This window comes from Polypterus senegalus, chromosome 3, assembly GCF_016835505.1.
Source record: "Polypterus senegalus isolate Bchr_013 chromosome 3, ASM1683550v1, whole genome shotgun sequence".
In the NCBI taxonomy this organism is placed as follows: Eukaryota; Metazoa; Chordata; class Cladistia; order Polypteriformes; family Polypteridae; genus Polypterus; species Polypterus senegalus.
Window position 1 is genome coordinate 219992721 of NC_053156.1, and position 27752 is coordinate 220020472.

The following is a 27752-nucleotide window of genomic DNA, read 5'->3' on the forward strand; positions in this document are numbered from 1 at the left end:
TGTTTTAATATTTAAAATCAATGCTTCAAAGGATGTAAAGTCACCTACATTTTTAAACGCGATTTGCATTTTGTTACAATGAATTATTCCAAGACCTCCTTCTTGACCAGAATCTCTTGACTTATGAAGGAACAAGCATCCATCTGGTGACGCCTCAGCTAGGGGAATAGTGTCACACTTACTAAGCCAGGTTTCAGTGAGAAGACACAGATCAGATTATGTACTTAATATAATATCATTTACCAAAACAGCTTTACTTCCAAGAGAGTGAATGTTGAATAAGCAGCATTTAAAACTGCATGCTTCTTTCTGAACTGGTGATATATTTTTTGTTTTATTTTGAAGTAAATTTCTATTACAGATTCCCCTGGTGGAGGGTCTTGTTTTATCCCTTGGTCTAATTATACACCTAATCTTTTGGTTATTAAGTAATTTAAGGTTTGCTTCAAGACTAAATTTACTGGATGCTCCACAGCAGGGATTATGGGTAACAGCTTCAGGATAGTAACAGGTGGGGTAAACTACAGCCTGTGATTTAAGATGTTAAATGCCTCGCAGTGGCCAAGATTTCTGACACAGAGGCCGCATTGGACCGTGTCGTCGACGATGAAGTATTCCATGCCAGACCAGGAGGTGGCGAAGTGGACTAACTCTTTTTCTCAATTCTCTGCAGACCAGTTACAGGAAATGCTGCCTGGCTCCAATGACATCACTTCCAGTTCCGGACTCAAAAACGCTGTCCCGGTTCTGGCCCCACTGATAACGTCACTTCCGGTCTCCGCTCCAAAGATGCCAGTTCCGGATCTGACTTCACTGATGACATCACTTCCTCTGCTCTGCTTTAAAGCCACCATCTTTGAGCTATATAATCAGTTATTTTGTGGACTCCAGTCTGTACACATCTGTACATTATGAATATTCATTTTGCAGCCAGGAATAATTTACGGGTGGCTGCCCCAAGCCTTTTTGTGTCTTTTGTTGTGATTCTGACAACCCCTTTGTTTTAGCCATTAGCATCTTTTATGTAGTACAGGAATGCCTCAAGAGTGCCCCTTACACATTGTCAACTTTTAAGTAAAAACAAAATGTATAAATCCATCCATCCGTCCATTATCCATCCCGCTATATTTTATCTACAGGGTCTGCTGGAGCCAATCCCAGCCAACACAGAGCGCAAGGCAGGAAACAAACCCTGAGCAGGGTGCCAGCACACTGCAGGGCACACACACACACCACACACTAGGGCCAATTCAGAATCGCCAATGCACCTAACCTGCATGACTTTGGACTGTGGGAGGAAACTGGAGCACCCAGAGGAAACCCATCCAGACATGGGGAGAACATGCAAACTCCACGCAGGGAGGACCCAGGAAGTGAATCAAAGTCTCCTTACTGCAAGGCAGTAGGGCTACCCACTGCGCCACTGTGCCACCCAAAACAAAATGTATTTATCTAAAAATCGTATCCATGTTTTGATTGATTTGATCAGGGCATTAACATATGAACAGGGGTTAATTCATTCTTACAGTCTAAAATTTGCCATTGAAGAATTTCTATTTGTCAGGAATCATCACACAAAATAACGCCATATAGAATGTTAGATTTAGTGAGGGCTTAAGAACATGTGAGCCGTATAGCCTTATCCAACACACCCACCATGACAGAACACAATGGAGAGCAGATTTGATGCATTACCTTTAATTCCACTTTCCCAAATTTTACAGAATTATTGACAAATTTATTTTGTGAGGAAAAAATGAGCATTTAATACACTGAACTGAACTTTTCTGTGGACACTGCCTTGACATTTATGCTTCACAGAAAAGACCACACCAGCTGAAAGAATGTGCCAGGAGGATCTCGGTGCAAATTTGCAGACTGAGTTTTGCAACCACATAGTAAAAAATAATGGATTTACTGTGTAGCTGCATTTAGAGCCGTTCCATAACAGATGTTCATAATTATGTATGGCAAAAACAAAAAAACATGTTTCTTGTGTCCTGAAGTTTGATATGTAGATTAATATGCATATGCATGGAGATATAATGAAACCAGACAAAGGATACAGAATGCTCAAACAACCCAGTGCCAGATTGAAAACCACAGGTTGCATTAGGATTTTTTTTATTCATTAGGCCTGGTCGTGTTTCCTGGCATGTCTTTGAGAACCGCGTGAGTTAAGACCAACTGCAGCAGGAGCAGCTGGCATCGAAAACCAGTCCAGAAGCACAGCTCTGACTGTAGGTCTGGCCATTCAGGCACTGATAAAAATGATTCTTGTTGGTTGGGTCAGGGAAAAGGCCGTTACTCTTGCCTGCACAGAAGCTACTGTTGCCTCCACTGCTGCTGCCTCCACTGCTGCCTCCGCCAGAGCTGCCACCACCACCCCCACTGGGAGCCGGAGTTGCTGCAGTTGTTGTGACTCCTTTAATAGGCGGCAGGGGTGTTGCTGGTGGTTTGCAGGCTAAAAGACATAAAATGATTCAAGCATATAAGTTCCAAATTGCTTTGTGATTCATCGACTTATGTTATTTTTGGACATGATGACTTACATGTGTATCCCTGCTGTTCATTTTATTTTTTTGTTATAGTTTGGGTAAACAATTCTGATTTTTTTGGTGTTTTGGTTCGGAGATTTAAATTGAAAACAATTTCATTATTCAACAGTGTGTATGCAGAAACATACCGTATGTGAGCTTAATAAACATTTGCCATTTAGTTGCAGTCATCCTCTGACCTTTCTAAGTGAAACTGAGTAATCCCACCTCGCAGAAAAGCCCATTCCAGTAAAACAGCTGAAACAGGCTAGGTCAAATCAACCATTTAATATTTGATGCTTTGTTTAATGCTGGATTCTCTATGATTCTTAAAAGCTACAATCTCATTATCTGACAGAATCACCAGAACTAGCACTTGATGTGTGCCACATATGGAGGACAGTTTTCTGTATTTGTCCTGAAATAAAAAGCCTGGCTTAGATTTTTTTGTACAGGAAAGAGAGGCTCAATACCCTGCGACAGAGTTAGCACTACTGCGGCTGCTGTCATTGGCATGCTTGCACCTCTTGGTCAAATCTAGATATTCTTTTGCTGATATTATAGCAAAGTCTTTTTTCTTTGATTTGTCAGTAATTATTTGTCTTGTCTGGCCTGTGTGTGTCCTGGAATACACCAGAAGGAGATATCGACTTCTGTTGAGCATAGAGAGGTCTGGTCTTTACAGTGTGACAAGGTTACTACTGTTGCTGTCGCAGGGAGAAGCCATCCAAAATGTGTGTGTGTGTGTGTGTAAATACAGGATATCTGGGGCCAGGGATGTCTGCTGTCTGGGCAGCATGGAAGTATATACAAGTAATCCTTGTCATTCTGCAACTCCTAAACTTCATGCTCAGCATATAAAACCACTAATAATAATGATGGAATGTTATGATTTATAGTCTTTATAAAAATCAAAAATTCTAAAGCAATCAGTGAACATCTTTTCATCTTTTGTGATCTCCTCTGTGGGGCTCCTACTTAAGTCTGTTTATAGCACATGTTTTTTCTCTCTGCATATATTTTTTTTATTTCTTAATCTTCTGTAGCTAACATGCTGATGTCTCTTCTATTCATTTGACTCTTGATCTTAATGTACACTGGTGTATTATACTTTTTTTTATTAATTCTGTGCCCTACATTTCTCTATCATTTATTTGAATTGTGTTTTATTGCTCTTTTTTAAAATGCCTCTTAGTGGTATGTTCTGCGAAACAGAGAGACAGATAGAACTTTATTTGTCCCCAAGGGAAATCTGGTTTCCTACATAAACTCTTTAAATAAATAAATGTATAAATAAATAAATATACACACACAATATGGTCTGAACACACACCAGAATGACTAAAAAGGGAGTAATTTTAAAATGAAAGAAAAGAAAACACAGTCACAGTGTGGTATTATGCAGGTGTATGGAAGTGTATGAAGGAGCCACATTAGCATTTCTTGAGACACTTCTACTGAATAATTTGTTGTGTGATATTTAAGATAACCAATGTTTGATTAATTATGGAGGTAACGCAGTAGTTCAATAGGAATTGTAGTAGTGCAAAGTATGGCTATTCAGTCCTTAGAATAAACAAAAATTTGAAATGTGCCTACAAGTTATTTTTGCTGTTTTTGTTTGTTATCACAAAATAATTATTTCCATTTATCCAAGATTACAGAATAGCAAAACTAAAACTTAGTTTAGTGTTCCTGGTAAAAGATATTAGTGGTTGGAGTTTTTGACTGTAAATTTAGATTTTTTGTTTTGTACTAGACGTCAGATTGCATTCAATTTTCTTTTATTATTTGACTAGATTATTTAACAAAGGTTTCAACTCCTGGTCTTAAAATAAATCCTGATTGACATCTGGCCACTACAGGTAGGAAAGCCACTGTAGCAAAAGATAGACCCCAAGAAAACAACTGGAGCTGGTGCCTCATTTATAAAACATTGCACAGATTTGAGCATGAAAATATGCAAAAGACATAAAAACAGGAAAATATGTACGTCAAAAAAAAAAAAAATTAGATGTATCAAGTCTGCACATACTATGTAATTTACTGTTTATAAATCACAATCAGTTTGTAAATGTGCGTAAGTGAATGTGCCTTAGCACTACCCTGAAACATCCATATATGGAGTATGCTAACCAATCTTATACATATGCAATCATGATGCTGCAGAATTTCACTGGATGCTAGAATAGCCTCCATCCTGATGCATTGGGATTCCACCACCTGCATTAAACAGTTTCTAGCTATGCTCTGCAACTGTAAGCATAACATCATGCATGGCATAGTATTGCCTCTACTCTGCATTCTAGGGCACGGTAAAGGCATAAGGCACCAGGATCTCATTAGGTTGCCACCATCACCTGGTACATGCAATGCCGTGATTGCTGTTACAATGAATAACACAGGCTACAGGACCTAATAGTTCAGCCAATTACCTTACCAACCAGTCATTCACCATGTAAAATGCCGTCACCCCTGCAAATGGTGCTTTGCCTTGAAATAATAATGAATCATTGGTTGAGCCAGGCCACTGAGACGTGACATTTGTCAACCAACCACATCATGGCATCACAGATTATTTGTACATTTACAGAATGTGACTACTTACAGCTAACAAAAGCAGCTTCATTCTCTCTAGGTGCCCTTATTACAATATGAATGCAGTAAATTGGTCCGATTATGTCAGGAGAACTGAACACTGCTGCAAATAGCCTTTTTTGGTTGTCAAAAACATACTTTATATTTTATATATATATGCACCCACACAAAACAGAAACTGGATGTAGTGCCTCGCCGGTCAGTTAATAGCTTCTTGCACGGCAGACATAATGAAATGTAGCTTAGGTGAGATATTCCTAATCTGTCAGCTACCTACCTGAGATGTGGCAATAAGTAGCCAATATAAACTGACAAAAAAACAAAAAAGTTCTTCAGTGCCAATATGTAGCAGTGGCCTTCTTAAAAGGGAACTACAATGAAGTCTGCACATCATATTCATTACTTTTAAGGTGCAATATGTTTGTCACATTGTAATAAGTGTATAAGTTTAATATGTCACTATGCTCTGTGCAAATATGTATATAAATAATTCACTAAGGCAAGACAACCATGGAAAGCATGCCGGAAGGGGCGTGGACTCACTGAGCCGCCGACAAGTAAGACACCTATGGCGCACGAAGAAGGAGCCGCGCCCATCAACTCCTGGCACCTCCAAGCCACGTTTACTGTTCATAGAGGCATGTTTCTCATGGAGGTGAATCGCCATATGCAGCGTGTTAAACGGTTTGCGAGGGGTATCCCATGGGATCCTCAAAACAATCCTTTACAACTGAGTTTAAAACACAATAAAGTAAGCAGTCTTTAAAAACCGAGTTTTCGGTTACGATGCATGACCGTATGCACCATAGCAAACTGTTTTACTGTGTTGGTTCGTTCCGTGCATTGTTATAATGTTGCTTTTCTTGCTGATTTATTACATTACTGATTTTTCAAATGTTAATTTTCTCCCTGTGCTTAAAAATGATTAAAAAACCAGCATGATTATGCAGCATATGGTACGCCGCGGGTTGGCTAGTATTTTATAAATCTGCCTTTTTCTACTTACATGCACAGATGACACAGAGCCAGATTTAGCACAGGAGTTCACCATAGAAGAACTGCTAGGCAAGCATTTTAATACAAGACAAGTTAGGGAAAACTGCGAAATGGGCAGTCACACTGAGGCCATTGTATACTATATTTGTGTGTCAAACTCAGCACAAAATTATATCTTCTTTGCCTTGTTTGGAAATGTATTATTCACCTAAGTGGGGGCCTGCACCTTTAAAGCTGATGGACGGATGGGAGATAACGTTATCCGATCCTTCCTCTGTTTTGCAGCATAAGCCATCATTAAAGAAATCTGTTATTTCTCCTATGTGGTTTCTTACCGCCGTATCACTCCATTCAAAACTTTTTTTAAAAATATGGCAGGGTCAAATTATTTATTTAAATCTTAGAATAACCATTTATATTGGGGAAAAGGGCGTTCTCCTTTCTTTTATTTTTTTCTTTTTCTTTTGAAGTCTCTCCTCTCTTTCTCTTAGGTGGGGGTTGAATTTTGATTTGTTAAGTTTGACATGATTGTATGGAATGTTTCTTTCTTCAAACTATGAAGATGGTGTTTGGTGACATCAATTCCATTCACTGTGCTGTAATTACTAGAACAGGATGGTTCAAATATAACACACTGAGCTCACTGGTGTTTAAAGACTTTTTGAAGACTTACATGCTCTCACTCTCACTTTATGTTCTTCTTCATCACAGACAGTCTGCAGGTCCTCTAAGTCAGAGTAAGTCAGGCATGAGGTGTTTAGCTAGAGAGTCTAACAAGACTGAGCCCTTACCGCCGTATCACTAAGGGAGGGTACCGCCTTTTAATATCATATCTGTATAGATTCAGATTATGTAACACACCGCAATTACAAAAGAATTAATTCCTACAAGGGTGCTAACGCCCCCTGCTGGATACACACATCAATGTACATTACAATCACAGCTCAGTGATATGTATTATTATGCACGTGAGTCATTATTTAGCTGGTTTGCCTCATTTCCCTACAATATAAAGGGTGTTGTCATTTCTCAGTTTCTCTGAAATATTGCGTACCAATGGGTCAGAGCATGTTGCATGTTGATGTTTCTCCATCAAGTTTTCTTTTATAAAACCAAACATTTGCATGGCATGTTGTGTATGCACATTTAAAGCTTCTTTTTGTGTATACAAGTCAAATCCCGTTAAAGTGAATACTGAAGTAACACAATTTTCAGAATGATGATTACTTTTTGTTGTCCTGATCAAACATTTCATTTCATGTTTAATGGATTTCATTTTAACAAAATATAAATTTCAGTATAAAGAACATTTTTTTGTCCAAAAATGGCAGCTGAAAATAATAATGTGATGCAAAATATAGTTAATGCAATGCCTACAGTATACTTTCACCGAGTCTCAGGAACCATGCAACAGGCTCTCTCTTTCTTGTTAGACCAAAAGAAAGTGTTAGTCTCTTGTGAAATTTCATACAGGTATAGCTAAATTCTGAGTCAGTGCTGCACCAACCATGCGTGTGGGTAGTTTTATTGTTTGCGGATTCTGTACTGTTCGAGATTCATAGCGCTTCTCAAAGTTTTCTTTGCAATGAACAAAAAAATTGAGAAATGGCGTTAGTTTACACTAAAATAGTTACATCTAATGTCTCATTTTCATTCTGTTTTCATACCTGTATTAGTATTAAAAAAAATACATCTATCCTCTCATTTTCAAATAAAATATTTTTTGCAGTTTAAGAAGACAGGTACAGTCTCAAGACTTCAATCAAAATAAGTGATGTTACTTCAGCACTCAAGCACACAAGATAGGAGCCACGACATGGAGGCAATTGTCTTGATATAGCTCCCATCTTCAGCTTACAAGAACACCAACAGCTTGGAATCACTGCTGTAGCAGACCAGGGGCCTCATGTATAAACAATGCGTACGCACAGAAATGTTGCGTAAGAACTTTTCCACATTCAAATCGCGATGTATAAAACCTACACTTGGTGTAAAGCCACGCACTTTTCCACGGTACCTCATGCCTTGTCGTACGCAAGTTCTCCGCTCGGTTTTGCAGACTGGCGGCACCCAGCATCAAAGCAATGCTATTGTTCCTGTGTGGTTACTCATTATTTTCCTGACACGGCTTTATAAATACACTGAAACTAACCGCATATTGTTTGTTAGCGTAATGCATCTGATTGTAATTAACTTGTAACAATAAAATGGTCCAGGGAGCAGCCATATTATTCCAAATACCATAACTGCTTTAGTGTTGTTACTCTCACTTCTTCTTCTTCTTTCAGCTCCTCCCGTTAGGATTTGCCACAGCGGATCATCTTTTTCCATATTATTCTCACTGCACCACGCGGAGTATTTATATCACTGTATCTAAGTGTGAATCACAGCAGCAGCTGATCAGAAAGGGAATTATCGGTATACAGCTTCAAGGACACGCTGTCTCAGCCACTGCAAAACGTTTTAAAGCCTTTCCTGTACAGACCTCGCAGTTCAGAAACAGTTTAATCCCAAGAACTTTAAATGCACTCAATCAATTGCACCTTGTAGAACTGTTTGTACTTATAAGTACAATCACCCCACTGTAAACTTGCACTATAGTTATAATATCGCACAACCTGAGCCACTTTATAAAGCGCGTATTTACATATGATGACAATATCATTTTTAAGATGAAATGCAGCAAAATATGTTTATTAAATTATACAGATAAAACTTTAACTTCATTTAAATAATCTATATTCTTCACTGGGAGTGTCGTTAAGGATAGAATAATTAAACATGTACTACGAAGATATTTCAATGTTCCTTAAACGTTTTGAAGAATCGGCGCTAAGCTTACAGATGGCTTAACTTCTATTGCAGAGCTGATTGTGTGGCGATCGGTTACTTGGAGTGACGGCTACGCCAATATATATTGAATATAACACAGAAAGAGAAAATAACAACACAGCTAAAAACGCAGCGATAAATTTCGGCAAAAGTTAAATGCTTGTGTCATGAGCACGAGGCGGCTAAGCAGTGACTGCAACGGACATGGCCATCCAACGTGCATAAGCTACTTTACTGACATTGGCGGGCGAAGGAGCCACCGATTCTTCCTCTGCCCAGTGCCACCACAAGCCTAGAGCCGCCCCTGAGTACTGTTGCAATAAATTATTTCATCGAAGTGAAACACATGTTTAATAACGTGCTTTAACTCCTATCATCATGAAAATGATATCACGTATACATCTCAGTATTTTAGTTATTCAGAGAGCTGTAATATCACAAATGTAATGGATTCTGTGTCCAGTTGGAGGAAGAGAGCCGGTTTAAGAAGCAAGTAGTGATTCACACACATAGAGCACATAGAAGATCAAATACAAAACAAAGCATTTAACGTGCTACTTTAATTACGATGTGATTTGAGAAACTGGTTAATTAAACGATTTTAAGATGAAGTTTATGATGTTCTACTTTAATGACAAAATAAACTACGTGATTAAAGTGGAAAAGATTGAAGTTGACTTGCTTTTTCCCCACTGTGTGCCTTTTTTTCTCTGTACCCTAATAAGCTTTCATATGACACTCAGACAGTGGGCTACAACTCGGCTTTTCACGGCTTGATATGTGACTTTTTTATTTCCGGCACTGTGCGATTTTGTGAACGTGAGCTTTCAAGTTTCTCCAACACGCTATGTCACTCGATCAACTTCCTTTTGTTGATTATACCACGGTTTATTTGAACAAATAGTATGTTTTTCCTTTGCCTCCACTTGGTATTCGCTGAAATTCTTATATTTCTCCCGTGCTTTCCCCATTGTCTTTTCACAGAAGGCTGAGCTTAAGGGCGATTTATATTGATTTGCATATTCAAATAGGCGTAATTCTGGGAGGATTGGGGGCCTTACATAATGCGCGTGCACGAGCGTTAGTTTTCACGCTGATTGGGATTTATGTAGCGGAAGAACGTGGAAGTTGAGTACGCACAGATTCCTGCATCTGGATTTTTCTGTGCGCAAGCACATTTCGGCTTTTGTGCTTACGCTATGTTATAGTGCAAGTTCTACGCACGGCGTTATACATGAGGCCCCAGGAGAGTAAAACGAAGACCAGGTTCAAGCCCAGTGTTAATTTTTCTAGAACTCATTTGGCAAGCACAGTACTTGGTAAACCTAATCCAGCAGAGGACAATTAATTGCTTTGCCCTTGATTTACTGCTTACCAGAAGCAGCAAAGCAGCTACAGAAATGTCCTTGAGACTCTCCCTTTAGAGATGGTGAATTGCCGTAAATGCCGATCACAACAGTATATGTATTTTCCCCTTATTAGTTATAACAAAATTTTTGTTGTAACAAAATATTTTTATGGTCCCATGAATTTGCTTACAATGGAATTCCACCTGTACGCAAGTTTTATGAATAAGGCCCATGGAAATGAGAGAAAAATTTGTTGTCACAAAGCAGGCTAGTGTGTTGGTCCTCCGTGTGTGGTAGTGCCTTGAGTAATGAGATAAGTGCTATACAAATGAAATTAATTATTATTATGATCACTGGAGAAAATGGTCTTCTTTGTGACTGCTTTTTACTGTTAAATTCTATACCTGTAATTCATTGGCCCAGTGATGTACCTCCCAATTTCTGGTGGGATCATGATCAAAATGTCTTACCAACTTGATCCAATCCAAACGCTTTGTGCAATACGTTGATCAGTGGGTATTTGCCTTGATTACAGAAGGTACCCAGATAGTCATCCATGTCAATAGTCCAGACAACAGCTCCTCCAAACTGATTGCTCATAACCCACTGAGCCTGAAACATAAAAATGAATGCTAAGCAAATATAGAATGAAGATCTGAATATGAAGCATAATTGTAGAAACATAAGAACGTTGAAAAATGAGAGGAGACCATTCAGTCCATCAAGCCCATTACTTAGGCTAATAGCTAAGCTGTCCCAATATCTCATCAGGATTCTTCTTAAAGGTTTTTCAGGTTTCTGTTCTTACTAAATGCCTTTATATTTCTTTTCAGAATCCCACAACTCTTTGCGTAAAGAAGTGCTTCCTGGCTTTAGTCTTAAATGCACTTCCCTTTAATTTCTACTGATGTCCTTGAGCATGTGATTCACCCTGCAGAATACTGCATGACACTAAACACATAACTCTGAAAACTTTCGATTAAGCTGTAGAGTGAAACTTAAACTCACTTCTGATTGACAGTCTATCCTGGCAGCAACTATCTCTGACTGGAACATCATTCCATTATACTGTTTCCTCATGAACTGACATCCGACCATTTAAGAAACACCAGTTATTTAGCATATGCCTTTTATGAAGAAACTGGACTTCGTAGAGTAAACCCTGACAACTCCCAGGCTAGCCCCTGTACCACTAGGCCATGTTTAGGCCATGCGTTTAGTTAGGAAAATCATTATTATTGTCATAATTTGTATTAATATGAAGAGCCAAAATGTTTCTTTCAATTTGTCTTTGATCTTTTCCAAAATTTTTGACTGGATGGAGTGAAGTTTGTGACATCTAGTTCAACTATGATATATCTCATCAACCTGTTGCTCTAATGTTTCAGGAAACTTGTCCTGCCATGATTTCCTCCTGGAAAAAGTAATGTTAAACGTCTTTTCTTCTTGCTTAGTGAAAATTAAAGACATTACCTTAATTAGCCAGTCCGTAGTAATTTCTAGGCAAGTAGCTCTGAAATATATATTTTTATTCACTCAGGTGATTGTTAAACCACTACTAGACATATTAAGACATTTTTAAATTTACCTTAATTCCAAAGCTCTTTTCATTGTCATAGCCAACCCACTGGTTTCCTTTGTATGCATACGGCACATCTTGTGGGGTATACCACACTTCAGTAGCACCTTCCAAAAAGGTACAGACCTGTAACCAGAGTAAAAATGGCATTGTATAATTTTCCTTTTTATTTGGCACCAACACAAGACTATACACACAACTACCATTATCTGAATAATGTTTGTTATATTTATTGGCCTTCAGGCTTAGTCAGGTTGGACGCCAATAACGCTGTAATGCATCTTCTCTTTACAGGGCATCAATTGATCCAGGTACTATTGACCCTAATAATCAATAACCTTAATATTCCTACTTTGTCCCCAAAAGCTTCTTACCTTCACATAATGCTTGTTATGCTTTTCCTTGACATTTTGATTGAGATGTAAGGAATGTGGGATACAAGATTAATGCTCTATGACATCATGGTCTCAAGAGCCAGCTTCGGTAGCCGAGGATTGGACCACCAAGGTTCCCGCCTTCGGCCACCACCCAACTCACACTGCACCCAACCTCCTTGGCCCATCCCATAGGTGGTGAGCCCATGAGAAGGGGAACCCACGTTGCCTATTCGGGCTGTGCCTGGCCAAGCCCCATGGGAGAAGAATGCAGCGTGAGATTGACAGGCTGATTGGTGATGCTGGCTCTGCATCTTTCTGTCGTGGTGAAAAAGGAGCTGAGCCGTAAGGTAAGGCTCTCAATTTGCCAATCGATCTACGTTCCTACCCTCACCTATGGTCATGAGCTACGGGTAGTGACCGAAAGAATGAGATCGCGAATACAAGCGGCTGAAATGAGTTTCCTCCACAGGGTGTCTGGGCTTTCCCTTAAAGATAGAGTGAGAAGCTCAGTCATCCGGGAGGGGCTCAGAGTAGAGCCGCTGCTCCTCCGCATCTAGAGGAGTCAGATGAAGTGGCTCGAGCATCTGATCAGGATGCCTCCTGGACGCCTCCTCGGGCTGGAGGGACTATGTACACCTTGGGATTCTCCCGGAAGAGCTAGAAGAAGTGGCCGGGGAGAGGAAAGTCTGGGCCTCTCTGCTTAAGCTGCTGCCCCCGCGACCCGACCTCAGATAAGTGGAAGAGGATGGATGAATGGACATCATGGTTCACTAGATCAGTCTATTTGGAAATTAACTTTTGAGCTTGTTGTTTTGTACAACCTATCTGTAACATTTCCAAAAGTCAAGGGCCATTTTCCAAAATGATCCGAATAAGCAAATATTTCAAAGAAAAGATTTGCTTAACACAAATTCAGAGTAATTACACCACTTTTCAAAAAAATTAACTTTTCACTAAGCTATCCACTAAACTGGAAATCAGGAAGTTCACAAAGCCAACTTTTACATTGTTGTGGCAATGACATCACTTTCAGGCATAAGAACATAAGAAATATGACAAAGAGACCATAAAGTCCATCAAGCCTGTTTGTTTAGCTAATAGCTAAGCTGTGCCAGTCATCATGACACAGCAACCAGAGTAGATGCTAACAAAAAGAAGCTCACAGAAAGACAAAACACTAGCACCTGTGAAAACTAAATCATGGCATGGCAAATAATATAAATAATATATAAAACACAAAATAAATAAAGAAATTAATTATGATTTTTAAAACAGCAATAATTACAAAATGCCCAGTCTGAGTCTGCCTAAACTTTTTAAGAGCAAATTTAGCACAAATTCTAGAAAGATTTTTTTACACATATACAAAACTCAGCCTGAAGTCATTTTGGGTAAATTAGGTAAATTGGACTGGTAAGCCTGTTATTGAACAAAATGGCCTGTTTTTGCCAACATTTTTTCTAATGTTTGATCCAAAAGAGTGGATTTCCTGTGCAGTAGCAGCTCACACTTATCTAGTGTCAAATGATACCGTAAATGAACTAGGCAATATCCACACTATCTAACACTTAAAAGCCTATCTAAGCTAAGTTCAAGCTACTGGTTAAAATGCCAAATTCTGTGTACTTTCCTCAACAATTTCATTCTGATTAAAATGGTGAAAGCCAGTGCTACACTGAGGTCTTTATTTCGTCTCCACCATTATAATCAAAGCTTTGTATAATGTTACCTCAAAGTAAGCAAGTTCTCCCGCCTCCTGTGTATATTTTCCAGGTTGCCCTGCACCAGAGATTGGAGCGCCTACGCCATTATTTGAAGGGTTCCTAAGAGTGAAGGTCTGTCCATAGGTGGGAAATCCAATGAGGAGCTTCTCAGCTGGGGCTCCATTGTTCTTCCAATAATTCAAAGAGTAATCCTGGCAAAAGAGAAATGAGCCTCTAAGTACTTTACATATTAAAATAATCCCTCTCATAGTTGGGGAGGTTTAGATGTTTCTGCTACACGTCATCTTTGCCATGATATGAGCTTTGGGTGAGAGATATCAATAAGAAATAAGCTTTATGAGCCTGCTGATCATCTTACTCATTCATGCTTTTATAGAGTTCAAATTATATTAGTCTACAGAGAACACTTATTATCACACCAGGAACTGATTATTTTCAAGAGGCTACATGGGAAAGGAGGTTGGGTTTATTCCACTCATTAATTGCTTCTTATTCTGGTGTCATGATTTCCTTATCATTTTATTCTTAAGAATTGGTCACAAACAGAATAAGGTGGCAGCACTATCTTCTGGATCACCAACCAGTTAAAATACATAGATTTAAAACTTGTGTCTTGCACTGCTACTCACAATATTGAAGTAGATGTCACCCCCCTGATCAGCAGGGCCCCGGAACAGAGGACTGTTTTCTCCAGTAAATGGTTCCCAAGAGCCATGCATGTCATAAGTCATCACATTGATCATATCCAGTGCTCTGTGAAATAAATGGTAGACAACATTCAGAGAGTGTCCCACTACTGGAAAGCCTTGTGAGGGGGGTTAAACACTTTTGCATTATTATGATAGTGAATAATACGTAAGGACATATTTGGGAAGCTGCTATTGTATAAACCCTAACATAAAGACAAAGAGGAAACAATGTTTACACTTAACATTTTAACACCACTAATATTTACAGTGAAGTTTACACTGCTTCCAGTTTGAATGTTTGTTTTTTTGCACTTATAACTGATGTCAATGAACGACTGTCTGTCTGAATTTGACCTGTAATGGACTGGCACTCTGCTCAGGGTGTGTTCCTGCTTTATGTCCAGTGTTGTAGGTGTAGGCTGTAGCTACCAAAGCCTTTAAATTTAATTGAGCAGGATCACTAAACAGATGGATGGATCTGCTTACTTGCATTTTTATATTTGTTAACTTTGCAGTGACTGCATTAAGGTCATGAATCATTTTTTGTTTGACCCCTACCAAATTATTGCATTACTAGCAGAGCGAAATGGTGCAATAGTAAGTCCATTTGTTTCATTCATTTATGAACCTCTGTTCATCACATATGCCTTATGTCCCTCTTTCTTTGTACATCTTGTTTTCATTGGACATTCTAGCACTTACGTCCCTCTTTCTTTCTACTTCTTGTTGCCTTATTTTGTTGGATATTCCAGCCTTGTTGTGGACACCAGATGAAATGACACACAGTTGCATGGACATACACTGCATGGTTTATCTTATACTGGCCCCTTACTTTTGCCCATTGGACAATCCTGCTCTCTTGCGGATGCTGGGTGACATTATGCCTGGGAAAAGGCACAGGTACCTGACGGGTGGAGGTCTTATTGCTTTATTGGTCAATGGAGTGAGGAATTTACAGTTTTCTCTCAGAATTGAAAAATAACTATTTGATATGGTGGTTTTTGAGCCTAATCATGTAAGCATACATAATTTTTATTTTAGCCGAAGCAAGGTAAGGACCTTGAGTAATTAGAGCACATGCATTGTTCACAGAAAATTGGGGTCTTAGAGAGCCTAACCAATACATAGCACATGCAGATAGCTCACTGAATGTGCTCATTTAGTAATAACCCATAAATAGTATTGGTTAATGGAAAGTTGGCATGCTGTATATAAGACCTCTCAAAATGCCTCAAGCCAGAAGCTCCATTGGCACAGATGTGACAAACCAAACCTTTGTTCCTACCGAAAAAATGAACTGACATCTTCAAAAACCCCACTGAAGATCTATAAGACTATTGCACTGTTGGTTTCTCTTTGGCTATATTTGTATGTTTCATTATACTGCAATGTATATTAGGAGTGAAAACCGCATTTTAAAGCAACTTAAACATATTGTTTATTTTAAACCATATGTCCTAATCTGTCTGTCATGTTCACTAAAATAGCTCTCTACTCCTGACGTTACTCTTCCCCCTCCCCTTGGCTCACAGCCTCTGTCTCAGATTAGCGCAGATATATCATTCCTGCAAACTAACTATGATTCTTAGTGAAATGAGAGAACACGTAAAATCAACCAGAATGTTCTAGCAAATTACAGAAAAAAAAGATCTAAATCAGTTAAGCAGTTCTCTCGTTTGCTAACTAAATGAAGTTAAGGTTATGCCCTGAGGCAGATGCGTGAATGAGGAGGGCCCCGCCCCCCTCACCACAGCCAGATGAGTCTCTCTCAGATTCGTACTAATAAATCGGTACCGCAAGCAAACTATGATACTTAGCACGATGAGAAAGTCGCAAAATCAATGGAACGTTCAAGCCAATTATAGAAAAAAAAACAGATCTAAATCCGTTAAGTAGTTCTCTCGTGAAAAGCAGACAGGCATACAAACGGGTCTAAAAAACTATAAGAAATTTCGCGCTTGGACCATGAAATTTTTAAAACCGTTTCTTAGCGAGCACTTATGGGCCAAGGGTAACCTACATTCCAAATTTCAAGTCCCAAGTCTTCATGGTTCCGGAGATTTCATGATGAGTGAGTCAGTGGTATTTGGCTATATATATATATATATATATAGGTTCAAAGTATGAGCTGCATTTCTAAAAGAACACATTCTTAGAGGACATGCTTCAGGACACAATGGTCTTTGTTTTTTGCTGGATTATGTCTTACTTGGAAAGTAATATTTTGCAAACTGCTATTTTGTTGGTTAATTAAGACTGTTTTCTTCAAATATGCTCACCATTGCCCTTCAAAGTAATAAATTCACATACTGGCCAAGCTGTGGAATTTGATAGGCAGACTGGATAGTGCCCACTCCAGAAGACACAGCAGCGGACAGCAGTAGTCTTGCTCTGTTGGTCTGTTGAGCTTCCTTCTCAAAGGCTGCCCGCATTTCCTAAGAAAAGAAGAAAAAGAAGGATGGTAAAATTCACCCACTTGAACCACTTTTATTGAAAGTATATAAATATATAAAAATCCAACTTTGTCTATCAATATATTCTATCCTCCTTATCCATTTCAGAGTTGTTGATAAATAAATACTGCCTTGGCATTTTCAGAGATAAAATAGTAACATTTTGATTTGTAATAAGCAAGTTTTTTTTCTTAATACTTTTCTTAAAAATATAAACACAAAGTCCATTCATTTTAGATTTCCTAAGCATGTTAAGTGCAATTTCTGTGTTGTGAAAAGCCAAAGCCAATTCCTTCAAGATTAAGTGTAAGGATCAACCCAGTCCTAGTTGGGATGCCAAAACAAAGTGATAAACAACATTTTAATATTTTTAAATTTACCTCAATCTATTTAGATGTTGTTGATTTTGATCTTAAACACAACACAATAAAGAGACATACTGAGAATGTTATTAAGCACATACTGTAGCTTAATAAATATTGTATTATCAGCTAGTCCTTGTAGAGTGACAATATAGTTTCATTAGGAGCCACTAAACCAAAACCACCTATGTCTCCGTACAAGGAATGTCATGCTAATGAAAATGGTTACTCACCTGCAGCAAAACAGAGTAGAGCTGCTGATCCTGTGGAGGGCTGCCTCTATTTGCTGGGTATTCCCAGTCAATGTCCAAACCATCAAACTCATTCTGGCGTAGGAAGGTAATAACAGAGCTGATGAAAATTTGTCGGGTCTCAGCTGTTGCCACCATGTTGCTAAAACTGATAATAACAAAAGAGAAAATCCGGTGAGTCCAAAGCATGTCATACACATAGCTGTATTTTCTGGATTTTAAGTCTTGACCACCCCTCAAAATACTTTCCGAATATGTATCTACCTTATATGCAGGGAAAGAAAATAATTGTGTCAGTAGTCCATCGCAGGTTTTTGTGATATGGCTTTATTAAATAAGCATTACAAAACTGTAGCAATAAAAATGAAAAGCACAAATAAAATAATATAAACTCCTCTATGATGGCCAATGTCCATTACATGAACAAGTGGAATATGAAATATAAAGCCTGATTACTGTGAAAGCTTAAAGTATTTGTATAATTATTCCAGCAACCATACAGCCAGCAACCATTATGCTATGACTCAATTGATAAAAGAAAGCTTCTGATGACCCATTATTGGACAGAGTGTGGAAAGCAATATGATGGTGGGGGGGGAATGTTGTAAATGTGGACAAGAAAGTTAAAAAAAACATTTGCATATGACTAGACCAGGGTTTATCTGGGATAAGTAATCAGAGCATTTATAATCTCATTCTCCCTCTCCTGGAAAGCTTGGATGTTGGCTAATACTAATTAGACTTTCTAAAATCATGCTGACAAAAGTTCAAAATCAATTAGTTTATGAAAAGAAGATAACCAGCGATGAGTATTAAGATTCAGATAGAATTTTCACTTAGAATTTAACAAGAGCTTGGCAGCAATAGTTCCCAGTGGAAAGTGATCATTTGATAGAAGGACAAAGAGAGATTAGACAGGTGTATAGGAATAAATATGTGAGGAGAAAAAGAAAAGAGAAAGATGTAAAGAGGATAAAACATACAAGCAGCAGACAATCAGGAAAAAAAAACAGAAGGACAAGACCGAGGTATCTGTTTTATTAAAAGAACATGAATGGCATAGAAATTAAGGATGTTTCCCCTTATTTAAACTCAACATGCTATTTGTGAGAAAACAAAAATGGGCCTTCTGGGGAATCATTTAATATTTTTGAAGATGGTATCCCAACACAATAGGGGGTAATGGAAAAATGTCACAAACCCAGACGCTGAGAGAGAGAAAACATTGACCTGGGACCATATATTAAATGAGAGAATTAATGTGTAAATCAGTGAAGACATTGCAAGTAAGAATATGGTAATCAACACATAGTTTTAATTGTCAGTCAAGTAATTATTATCATGGTCCAACCTGAGACTGGCTGTCCTCCCATTTTCGACAATCAGTTCTTGAAAATTGGAGACTGACAGCATAAAATTAGTTTAGAGCCCAATTGCATATCTGACTGATGCATCATATTTATGGAAGCCAACATCAGTCCTAGATAAAGATTTGCTGATTTGCATTTCATATTTAAAAAAAGGAAGCATTTCTTAGCATATATGAAGTATGTATTGTAAAAAGAAGTGTACTTACGTATTTTGTGTCCTGCATCAGATCAGATAAGGCTGCCAGTGGTGACAGGTCTTGTCACTTTAAATGACTTTTCCATTTATTTTTTTAATTTCAATATTTCATTTAGATAATCTTAGTGAGTCATAGTCATGGTAGACATATTAAGCAACTCTGTCCAATCAGTCTGCAACTCACCCAAACAAAATCATACAGGTTGCAGCCATAGTGTGTAGTGGGCTTTGTGCATGTATGTGTGGAGAACCAATGAGTGCTCAGCTGGAAGTACAATGCATATAATGCAGCTTCAAGGACTATGGAACATAGGTGTTTTGGACTTTGCAAACAGAAGAGAGGCGCAAGAGTTTGATGCTTTGTGTTTTACATATCATAACAAAATGAAATAAAAAGAACTGAGGCTGTAGTTGAACTCATTGTACCTTTAAAACATTCATAGAGCATTCAGTTCTGTCAAGTTCTGAATGTGTTTTAAAGGTACAATGAGTTCAACTACAGCCTCAGTTCTTTTTATTTCATTTCGTTGTGGTATGTAAAACACAAACACATTAATGGCTGTTAGAAAAAGGGACAATACTTTGGAAATTTGAAACTGTGCTGGAAAGTAATCACAGGGTTGTGTAGTTTATCGTGCCCTGTGTGTTTTAGTCATGTAATCTAACAGACAAAGGCGACAACATTGTCAAGTTTGACATCCCCTCCGAATAGAGGTAGTGTAATGTGCCACCAGCTTGAGGGGATCACTACTACTGCTGCATTCGACTAAAACACGGAAGTGTAATTTCTGATCTCTGACTCGAAAAACAGAAAGAAAATGTGCCCCAATATCAGAATTGTAACTCGCAAACATGGGCCTAGTCTCTCAAGTCTAACTTTGTCCAACTTCAGATTATGACATCAATTCAAAATGGAACTGTACACTGCAATCAGGACGTACAGAGACACTTTACAGGTTTAATTTGTTTATGACAAAATTTTACTTTAAATGGATCCAAGTCCATACCATTGAATATTGAGAATTTAAATGTTAACATTACCAGAATGAGCTCTAATTGATTAATTGATATTAGCTCGATGGTTGTTTTGTGATGGTTGTTTTATAATTTTAACGTCCAAGCAGAAATTGTACTATTTATTGTGGCAAACAACATAAAAATATATATTTTTTAAATATGACAGCATATTTCTCAGTGGTTTCTGCTTCAATCTGGCCTATAGAACTATTGGTTAGGGTTGGTTGCTAAAACATAAGCTTTCATGGCAGCATCCATGTTAACTTTCTCACTTGGATTGCGTGAACATGTGTAGGTTGCAAATAACACAAGTGCATCTTCTGACTTCCCAGCTCCACCGTATGATGAATTCATTATAAGGCTTTGTCTTCTACAACACCTATTGTTTAACTGTTACTGAATGGAATTAGATATCTTTGATACCTTAAATACATGGATATTGTTTAAGCATGTACTGAAATTTTACATTTTGCAAAGTAACTCAAGCAAATGTATCATGCAAATGAAAATATAGTCTTGGAGCGATAATTAGAAGAGGGACAGTAAATAATGTTGCATTCCATTTGAACAGGGAAGTCGGATATTCCGAGTTCCAAGTAGGAGGCTTCAACTCTTATTAAATCAGTCATGCATACATTTTCACCTAAATCAGTAACTTACAAGTGAAGCAAGCAACTTAGAAAGTTGTACAATTAGGTGATTATGTGAGTCTAATTAACCTTAGCACCTACCCTGTGGATCCAAAGTTCCAGCCACCAACTGACAAAAGAGTCTTCAGGTTTCCATTTCTATGAAATAAAGAAAAAGAGAGAAAAAGCTACTGAATATGTATAGGAGCTTAATCTCTAAAAAATACTATAATAACTGATTCATTACTGTTGGCTTTATGTGCTCAGAATTTAACCTCTTTTATATTAAGTTCTCAATTCAGTTTCTTTGTGCAAATTACAGGAAGTTGAAACTCCACATTGTCTCAATCGCCCCTTTGTATGGGCATTAGCGTACTCACTGGTTCTTGAGGGCATTGAAGGTGTTGTACAGACTGAGATCATCCCACTCATAAGTTGCAATCTGGTTGTTCTTCATGGTGGCGAATGCATAGATCAGGTGGGTGCACAAACATGGATCAATGTTATGAGGCATGTAGATGGTTGGTGGAGGTCTGTACTGGGCCCAGTTGGTGAAATAACAGGACAGGATATAGGCAGACCCTACCAAAAAGCACAGCACAAAAGCAGATTGTATCTTATTCTTTTTGTTTATGATACTCATATTGGTATTTTCTGTGAAGGATTTATTTAATAACCATTATAAAGGAATTTCTACACTAAACACAGTTTTGTTTTTCACCTTTACTCAATAAAGGTGCTAGAGAGCAGGCCATTTTACAAAGTGGTAACCATCTAATTTAAAAAAAAAGCGATACTGGAAAGATAGAAGAAAGACCTGCAAAGGGGAGACAAGAGGTAATACATTGACCAGACAGAACCCTGTGTTTTAATGCATTAATAGAGCATTAAGTGAATATAAAAGTAACTTACCCAGCTGCATGTGCAGCAGGAAGGCCAAAGCTGAAAGGAAAAAAAATTTTTACATAAAAGTAGAATATATATACACAGTAGGCAATGAAAAAATAATGGTAGTGTTTGAGCACATTTAGTATATACATATAATAATTCCAAAGAGAATGATGTATTGATTTTACGTAAAATACATAGGATAAGCATAAACATGCAAAACACCACTTGCCCAGCTGCCCCATCCACTGTATGTCCAAAAACCGTGTACCTCACCTTCTCTTGTTCACTTTTTCTTACATTGCATCTTTCACCCAGGTTTTCTCCTACCAGAAACACTTTTAAATAGCTTTTACACCCTGGAATCCCAGCTATATGGTTCTTTGTAATTTTATTGCATATTTCTTTTGGGAACAGTTTTTGCATTCCTTTCTTTATGTAATTTTTGATTTTTTTTCTGATTTACCATATTAATCCTTGGGGAAAAATTGTCTTTTATCTTTGACCTTTGAAACAATTTTCAGGTTAAGGACCAATGGAATAGGATCCCTTCTGACAGTAATGGGACTTGAAATGGCATCGTTCCAGATACCAATGCAAATCCTAAGCCACAGAGCCACCGTGAAGCGCCATTTTGGGCTATTTACAACAGTAATGCTCTGTGTCAGTCATGTGGACGGGTGCAGTTGATTTGAGTAATGTTATCATGTGGATGATATTTAAGGTCGCTGTGCTGTACAATAGACATTTACAGTGAGTTTTAGATTCAAATCAAAACAGAAACGAAGTTGTTTGCATTTGTTATTTTGGAAAAGGACATTAGGTAGCCAGGAACTTTACCTGTCAAATACTTTAATAGCTGTTTTTCTCTTTCTGACCTTTGTGACTTGCTAGACCACCATTGGGACTAGTGTTTTGGTGTAATTACATTTTTCAGGTCATTTTAGTACAAATGCCTTTCTTTTGAGACAGGCTTTTTCATTTTCTTCATAACAGCACTAAACTTTCTGCCTGATATTAGACTACTCAGACCTCAGACCTATGGCTGAAGCCAGCTTTCAAGCCATTTCTGGGGTTTTTACAACTAGAAGGGCTGCAGTTTAGGCCTCAAGTTGCTTCTGCTGTTACTTCTACCCTGAACCTTACATGTGTTCTTTATGGGGGGAAAAGTATTGGACCATGTCAACCCTGTCTCTTTCTCTCTCTGTCTCTTCCTCTTGCCAGTTGAATCACTGTTCCTAACTCAACTCTCAAGTCCAAGAAATTAAAATTATTTAATTTTAATTAACCTTGTGTTTGCTACAGCAGCGGATAAAAAGCACCAGTTTTTAAAAGAACAGTCTTCGAACAGGTGTAAGTCTGATGCCTGTTCCATCTATTCAGTCATTTTGTCAATACCAAATAATTAGACACAAGTCATAGTCAAAGTTTATTTCATAATCATTACAAAATTAAGCTTTTGTATGATGTTTAGGTGGTTTAGCACTAAGCTTTTATCATTTTTATAAAAGTGGTGAGCTGATATTGCATGTCACATCACAGTTGCCTCTTGCAGCTAATAAGTGCTATTCTTACTGATCACAGCATGGGGGCACCCACAATAAATTGCAATAAAAATGTATTCAAACAACATAACCAGAGCAGTAACTCCAAAAATGTAATAAAATAAATTAAAACATTCCCTGATGAGATCCTGACAATAACAACAGTAGTAAATTCAATAAATTGTAAACAAATTTCTATTTACCATATATGCTAACGTATAAGTCAGGTCTTGAAACCCGGAAAATCGCTCATAAAATCAGACCCCGACTTATATGCCCTTCAAAAATGCCAAAAAATTTTTTTTACATCTTTTTGCCTCCTTCAGTCTTGCATCAGATTCTCAGATGTATCGAATTTTGTTGCAGCATTGCAGTTACCAATTTCTTTTGCTACTTCAACAACGTTTCATTTAAAACCAGCTTCATATTTTCTTCTGATCAAACGCTCCATCGTAGATAAGGGATGCTCTTATGATAAAGGTGTATGAGGGTGTAAGACACAAAAAACACAAAACAGTGCAAATGTCGCTTCAGAATAGTTCGGGTATTACTGTGTGGTCACGTAGGCATAATAGAGAGTGAGAGCGCAAGCAATAGAGTGAGCGAGAGAGAGAGAGGTTAAGAGCACCCGCTGATACAGCACATTGTCACACCCACATAGACAAAAAAGGCAGTGTGCTCCGTGGTTACTCTCTCAGGTGGGCATTAGCATATCATAATCCCTTGTACTAATAGCACGAGTTTTCTGCATTCGACTTATACAACCGACATTATAAAATACCAGAAATTATACTGTAAAATCAACTCCACACTTATTCGTGACAGATCCATGAGTATAGACAATGATTACAAACATTATAAGAAACAAAACGTTCGTTAATTAGTTCCTGACACAGGTTCAGTGAGCCTAAGGCTTAAAGGGGCTTTAAATCAAAGCCAGGGTCACGTTCAACCCTACTTGTGCAAATGGACAGTAGAGCAGAACTCCCTAGTAGTACGTCTCTCCAGGGTCAGGGCCTTGTCTCACTGAGAGGATAGCTACACCAGGGCCGTCTTAACGCATGGGCACACTGGGCAGTTGCCCGAGGGCCCCATGAGCATGGGGTCCCCATGCTAATCTATGTATGTTGTAACTTCCTGAGTTGTTGTGTAGGTAGGGGCCCTGGTGAACAGCTTTGCCCAGGGGTCTACAATGCTTTCAAGATGACCCTGAACTGCACCACTTGAAAGAGAAATCTGGTCTCTGTTTTACCTGCTTGGGACCAGGTCCTACTCTCTGTTAGCCTCAGGACATCTGAACTTCCACCAATGGTAGTTCTCTGGCTAATGGAGCTGTGCTGGTATTTGGTAGGTTGCTCGTTTGAATCCAGGTAGTGCAGGAATGAGTGCTACTCTGTTGGACCCTTGAGCAAGGCCCATAACCTGCAATTGGTCCAGGAGAGCTGTTCAAATAGGTGACCTTGAGCTCTGTCCAAATGTTTCTCTCTTTCGTTCTTTGTGTCTCCGGAGAATAAGTTGGGTTATGTGAAAAATGACAAGTTCCTAATGCAAGAAATTTTATATGGCAAATTAAGTTAATAAAAGGCCTCCATGGCTTTACCCTTTTATAAGACAGATCAAACATCTCTGGTACTTGTACGGTTATTAGCCCTCTAGTGTCCCAGGGGAAACGGAAAATGGATTACCACAGTCATGCACTTTTATTTTCTTTGTTTATAAAAAAAAATACTGTATGTGTCAGGTAGATAAACACATTTTAAAATGTCTAAATAATGAAATTCAACAATTTAGAAACGAAACAATAACATCCAGGTATACCACTTGGAGTTTACTACTGTGTATTTGTTTACATATTCTAAAGATGGAAGCCAGGAAGCACCTCTTAGTAGAAATGGTTATAGAAATAATAAACAATCTGCTGAGTCACAGTGGTGATGATACGCCTTGAGAACTTATAAAAATTTCTTGATGAGATATTTGGACAACTTAGCTATTATCCAAATAAACAGTCATGATGGAGTAAAAGGCCTCTTGTTATCTGTCAATCTTGTGAAGTTTTGACCCTCCACCTGCTCTAATAATCTTAAGATATACCAGATACTCTGTTTCCTCTGGATGCTCTTGATGCAACAACACACCAGTTACAGTAACTCAACCTTCAAGTATTAGCAGTGCTGCTGAGCTTATATGGTAGAGGCAAATGACTGCTACCTGAATTAGATGAGAGAGCATCTTAGAGGGCTATATAGAAAAATGTATTCTTACAATTGGTTATCTCTATGTATTAGAAAACTATTATAAGCACATATGAAAAGTATATTTTATTAAGCATTAAGATGTAAGAGTGTGAATTAAAAACACTTATGTCCACATATTTTTTATTATTCTGTATGAGCTAGAAACCACTAATAGTTTCTTAAGCCAAAAGCTAGACGTGCAGGAGAGCTGGAGAAAGATGGACCCCTTGCTTAGAAAGAGAATGTGAACTCTTTGGCTGTAAATTATTGTAGCAAGCAAGAATAGTCCTTATCAAACAGATAAGATAGACAGAGCGGGGATTTGACACCCCCTAGCTAAGGATCATTGGTGGAGTTAATTAGAGGCAGGACTAGAGCAATGGAATACTAGGAATCAAATGAGGATGAATAATGCCTTGTGTGATAAGAATATTAATAAACGTAAGAGTTTCTTTTAGTTGTTTGCTCATTGTTCCATCTTAAATGAGTCTGTGTGCATGCCATACAATAAAGCTTAATTCTGCTGTCTGTTCTGAAGTCTACGAGTTGCCTTCATTGGGGCTGAGGACGCCCATGCTGCTAATCTGCTTCAACAGATACTCAGCCCGTGATTCTTAACCTACTTTAAAACCCAATGGCCTCAGTCTATGTTGTATTGCATCTGCATTATTTTAAATTACACTTTCATTAGCATGAATCTGAAGTATACTAAATAAGTCTAAAACGTATGGGCGCATGGACGCTTCCAATTAAATCAAGTTACAAATCACAAAAGCATTGTAAAACAGTGAACACAATCCTACAGTCAGCATAGTTCTGGGGTACATTGGTTCCTCACTCAAGGACAAGAACTGAACTGATACCTCAGTGGTTTACTAAACCATAACCACTAAGCCACACCACCTGAATATCCCTGATGTCTTAGTAATGTGATTCCACTTCATCGGATGGGCTCAAACTGAAAAAAAAAGTTGCATGTAATCTGTTGAATAAAGGATTAACACTGAAAAATGCCCTGAGGTGATTTTTGGCTATGTATTATTTTTTTTATTAATGTTTGTACATAACTGATTAATGCCCCTTCTGCCTCCTCTATACTTTCTGTCCTGGTGGAGAATGTTTTTGTCCTTCTCAATAATAATAATAATAATAATAATAATACATTTTATTTATATAGTTCCTTTCCCATGTTCGAGGCGCTTACTCTTTGATAAAACCTCAATTAAGAATATTTTCATCCTTCCACCTATTTTTCTAACATGCATAATCTGTTCAGGCTCACTGGGGGCCACTGCCTGTTCAATCAGCTTTAGACATTTGGTGGCAACCAGGACTGGATGGGGCACAAATCCATTGCAGAGCACACTTATACACACATTCTTACTTACACTGTTACAATTTTTAGTCAATAATTAACTTAAACCACCTTTCTTTGGAAAATGGGAAGAATGCCCACACAAACTGTAAATAGAAAATGAGCAGGCCTGGACTGGATCTCTGAGGCAGCATTGCTAACCACTGTAGCACTGTGCTGTCCTTCATATATTCATGCTTCTGCCTAATTTAAATTTTAATATGAATTAAACAACTAAGTGCATAAAATAATAAATTCCACTTCTGATGTCTGCTCTTTCTCACTCTGACAGCAGATGGAAAAGTAGATGAATATAAACAAATCAGTTCCAATAGCAAGGAAGAGGTAAGATAAATAAGAATTTGAAAATGTACAGATATAAAAATAAAAGAAAAAATAAGACATATAAAATTAATGTCAAAGTATATGATAATAGCCTCCCATAAAGGCAGAGTAAAAATAGGTTATAGAGAAAAATGATGGAAAAACATATTAAACATTGAGTTTGACTCAAGACTTACTAACCCGACGCCAGCAGTAGCTTGCCCATCTTTGCCGTGGTGCAGACCCCCTCGATTCCGAGCTGGGTTTTTATAGTTCTCTTGTTGATATCTTCAGTCTTATCAAACACAGCTGCATTAACAGTATTGACCTGAGATAATGCCCTAAAAGGAAACCTTCCAAAAGCAGATTGAATTGATGCTATCAAAAGTTCTGTTTATATAGGACAATATTATCTTAAAATTCCACTTGGGATTATGAATTATGAT

At 38.0% G+C, this 27752-nt stretch overlaps 1 protein-coding gene across 1 annotated transcript; it reads right to left on the bottom strand.

Annotated features, from left to right (window-relative positions):
• Positions 1-1761: 1761 nt before the first annotated feature.
• Positions 1762-27532, bottom strand: LOC120526868 (acidic mammalian chitinase-like). The gene is made up of 11 exons (XM_039749986.1): positions 27508-27532; positions 21872-21901; positions 21340-21541; positions 21062-21118; positions 17730-17895; positions 16992-17116; positions 14622-14745; positions 13998-14183; positions 11901-12017; positions 10783-10924; positions 1762-2464 (listed from the first exon to the last, which is right to left on the bottom strand). Exons 1-11 carry the CDS (start codon positions 27530-27532, stop codon positions 2178-2180), a joined length of 1461 nt encoding a protein of 486 aa, XP_039605920.1. The 3' UTR covers positions 1762-2177.
• Positions 27533-27752: the final 220 nt, after the last annotated feature.

Coding starts and splice junctions, on each gene's coding strand:
- LOC120526868 (XM_039749986.1), bottom strand. CDS start 27,532: ATGGGCAAGCTACTGCTGGCGTCGG. Junction 17,117..17,729: donor TCTACTCTGTTTTGCTGCAG/GTGAGTAACCAT, acceptor TTCTTTTCTTAG/GAAATGCGGGCAGCCTTTGA. Junction 14,746..16,991: donor CAAATTCCACAGCTTGGCCA/GTATGTGAATTT, acceptor TTTATTTCACAG/AGCACTGGATATGATCAATG.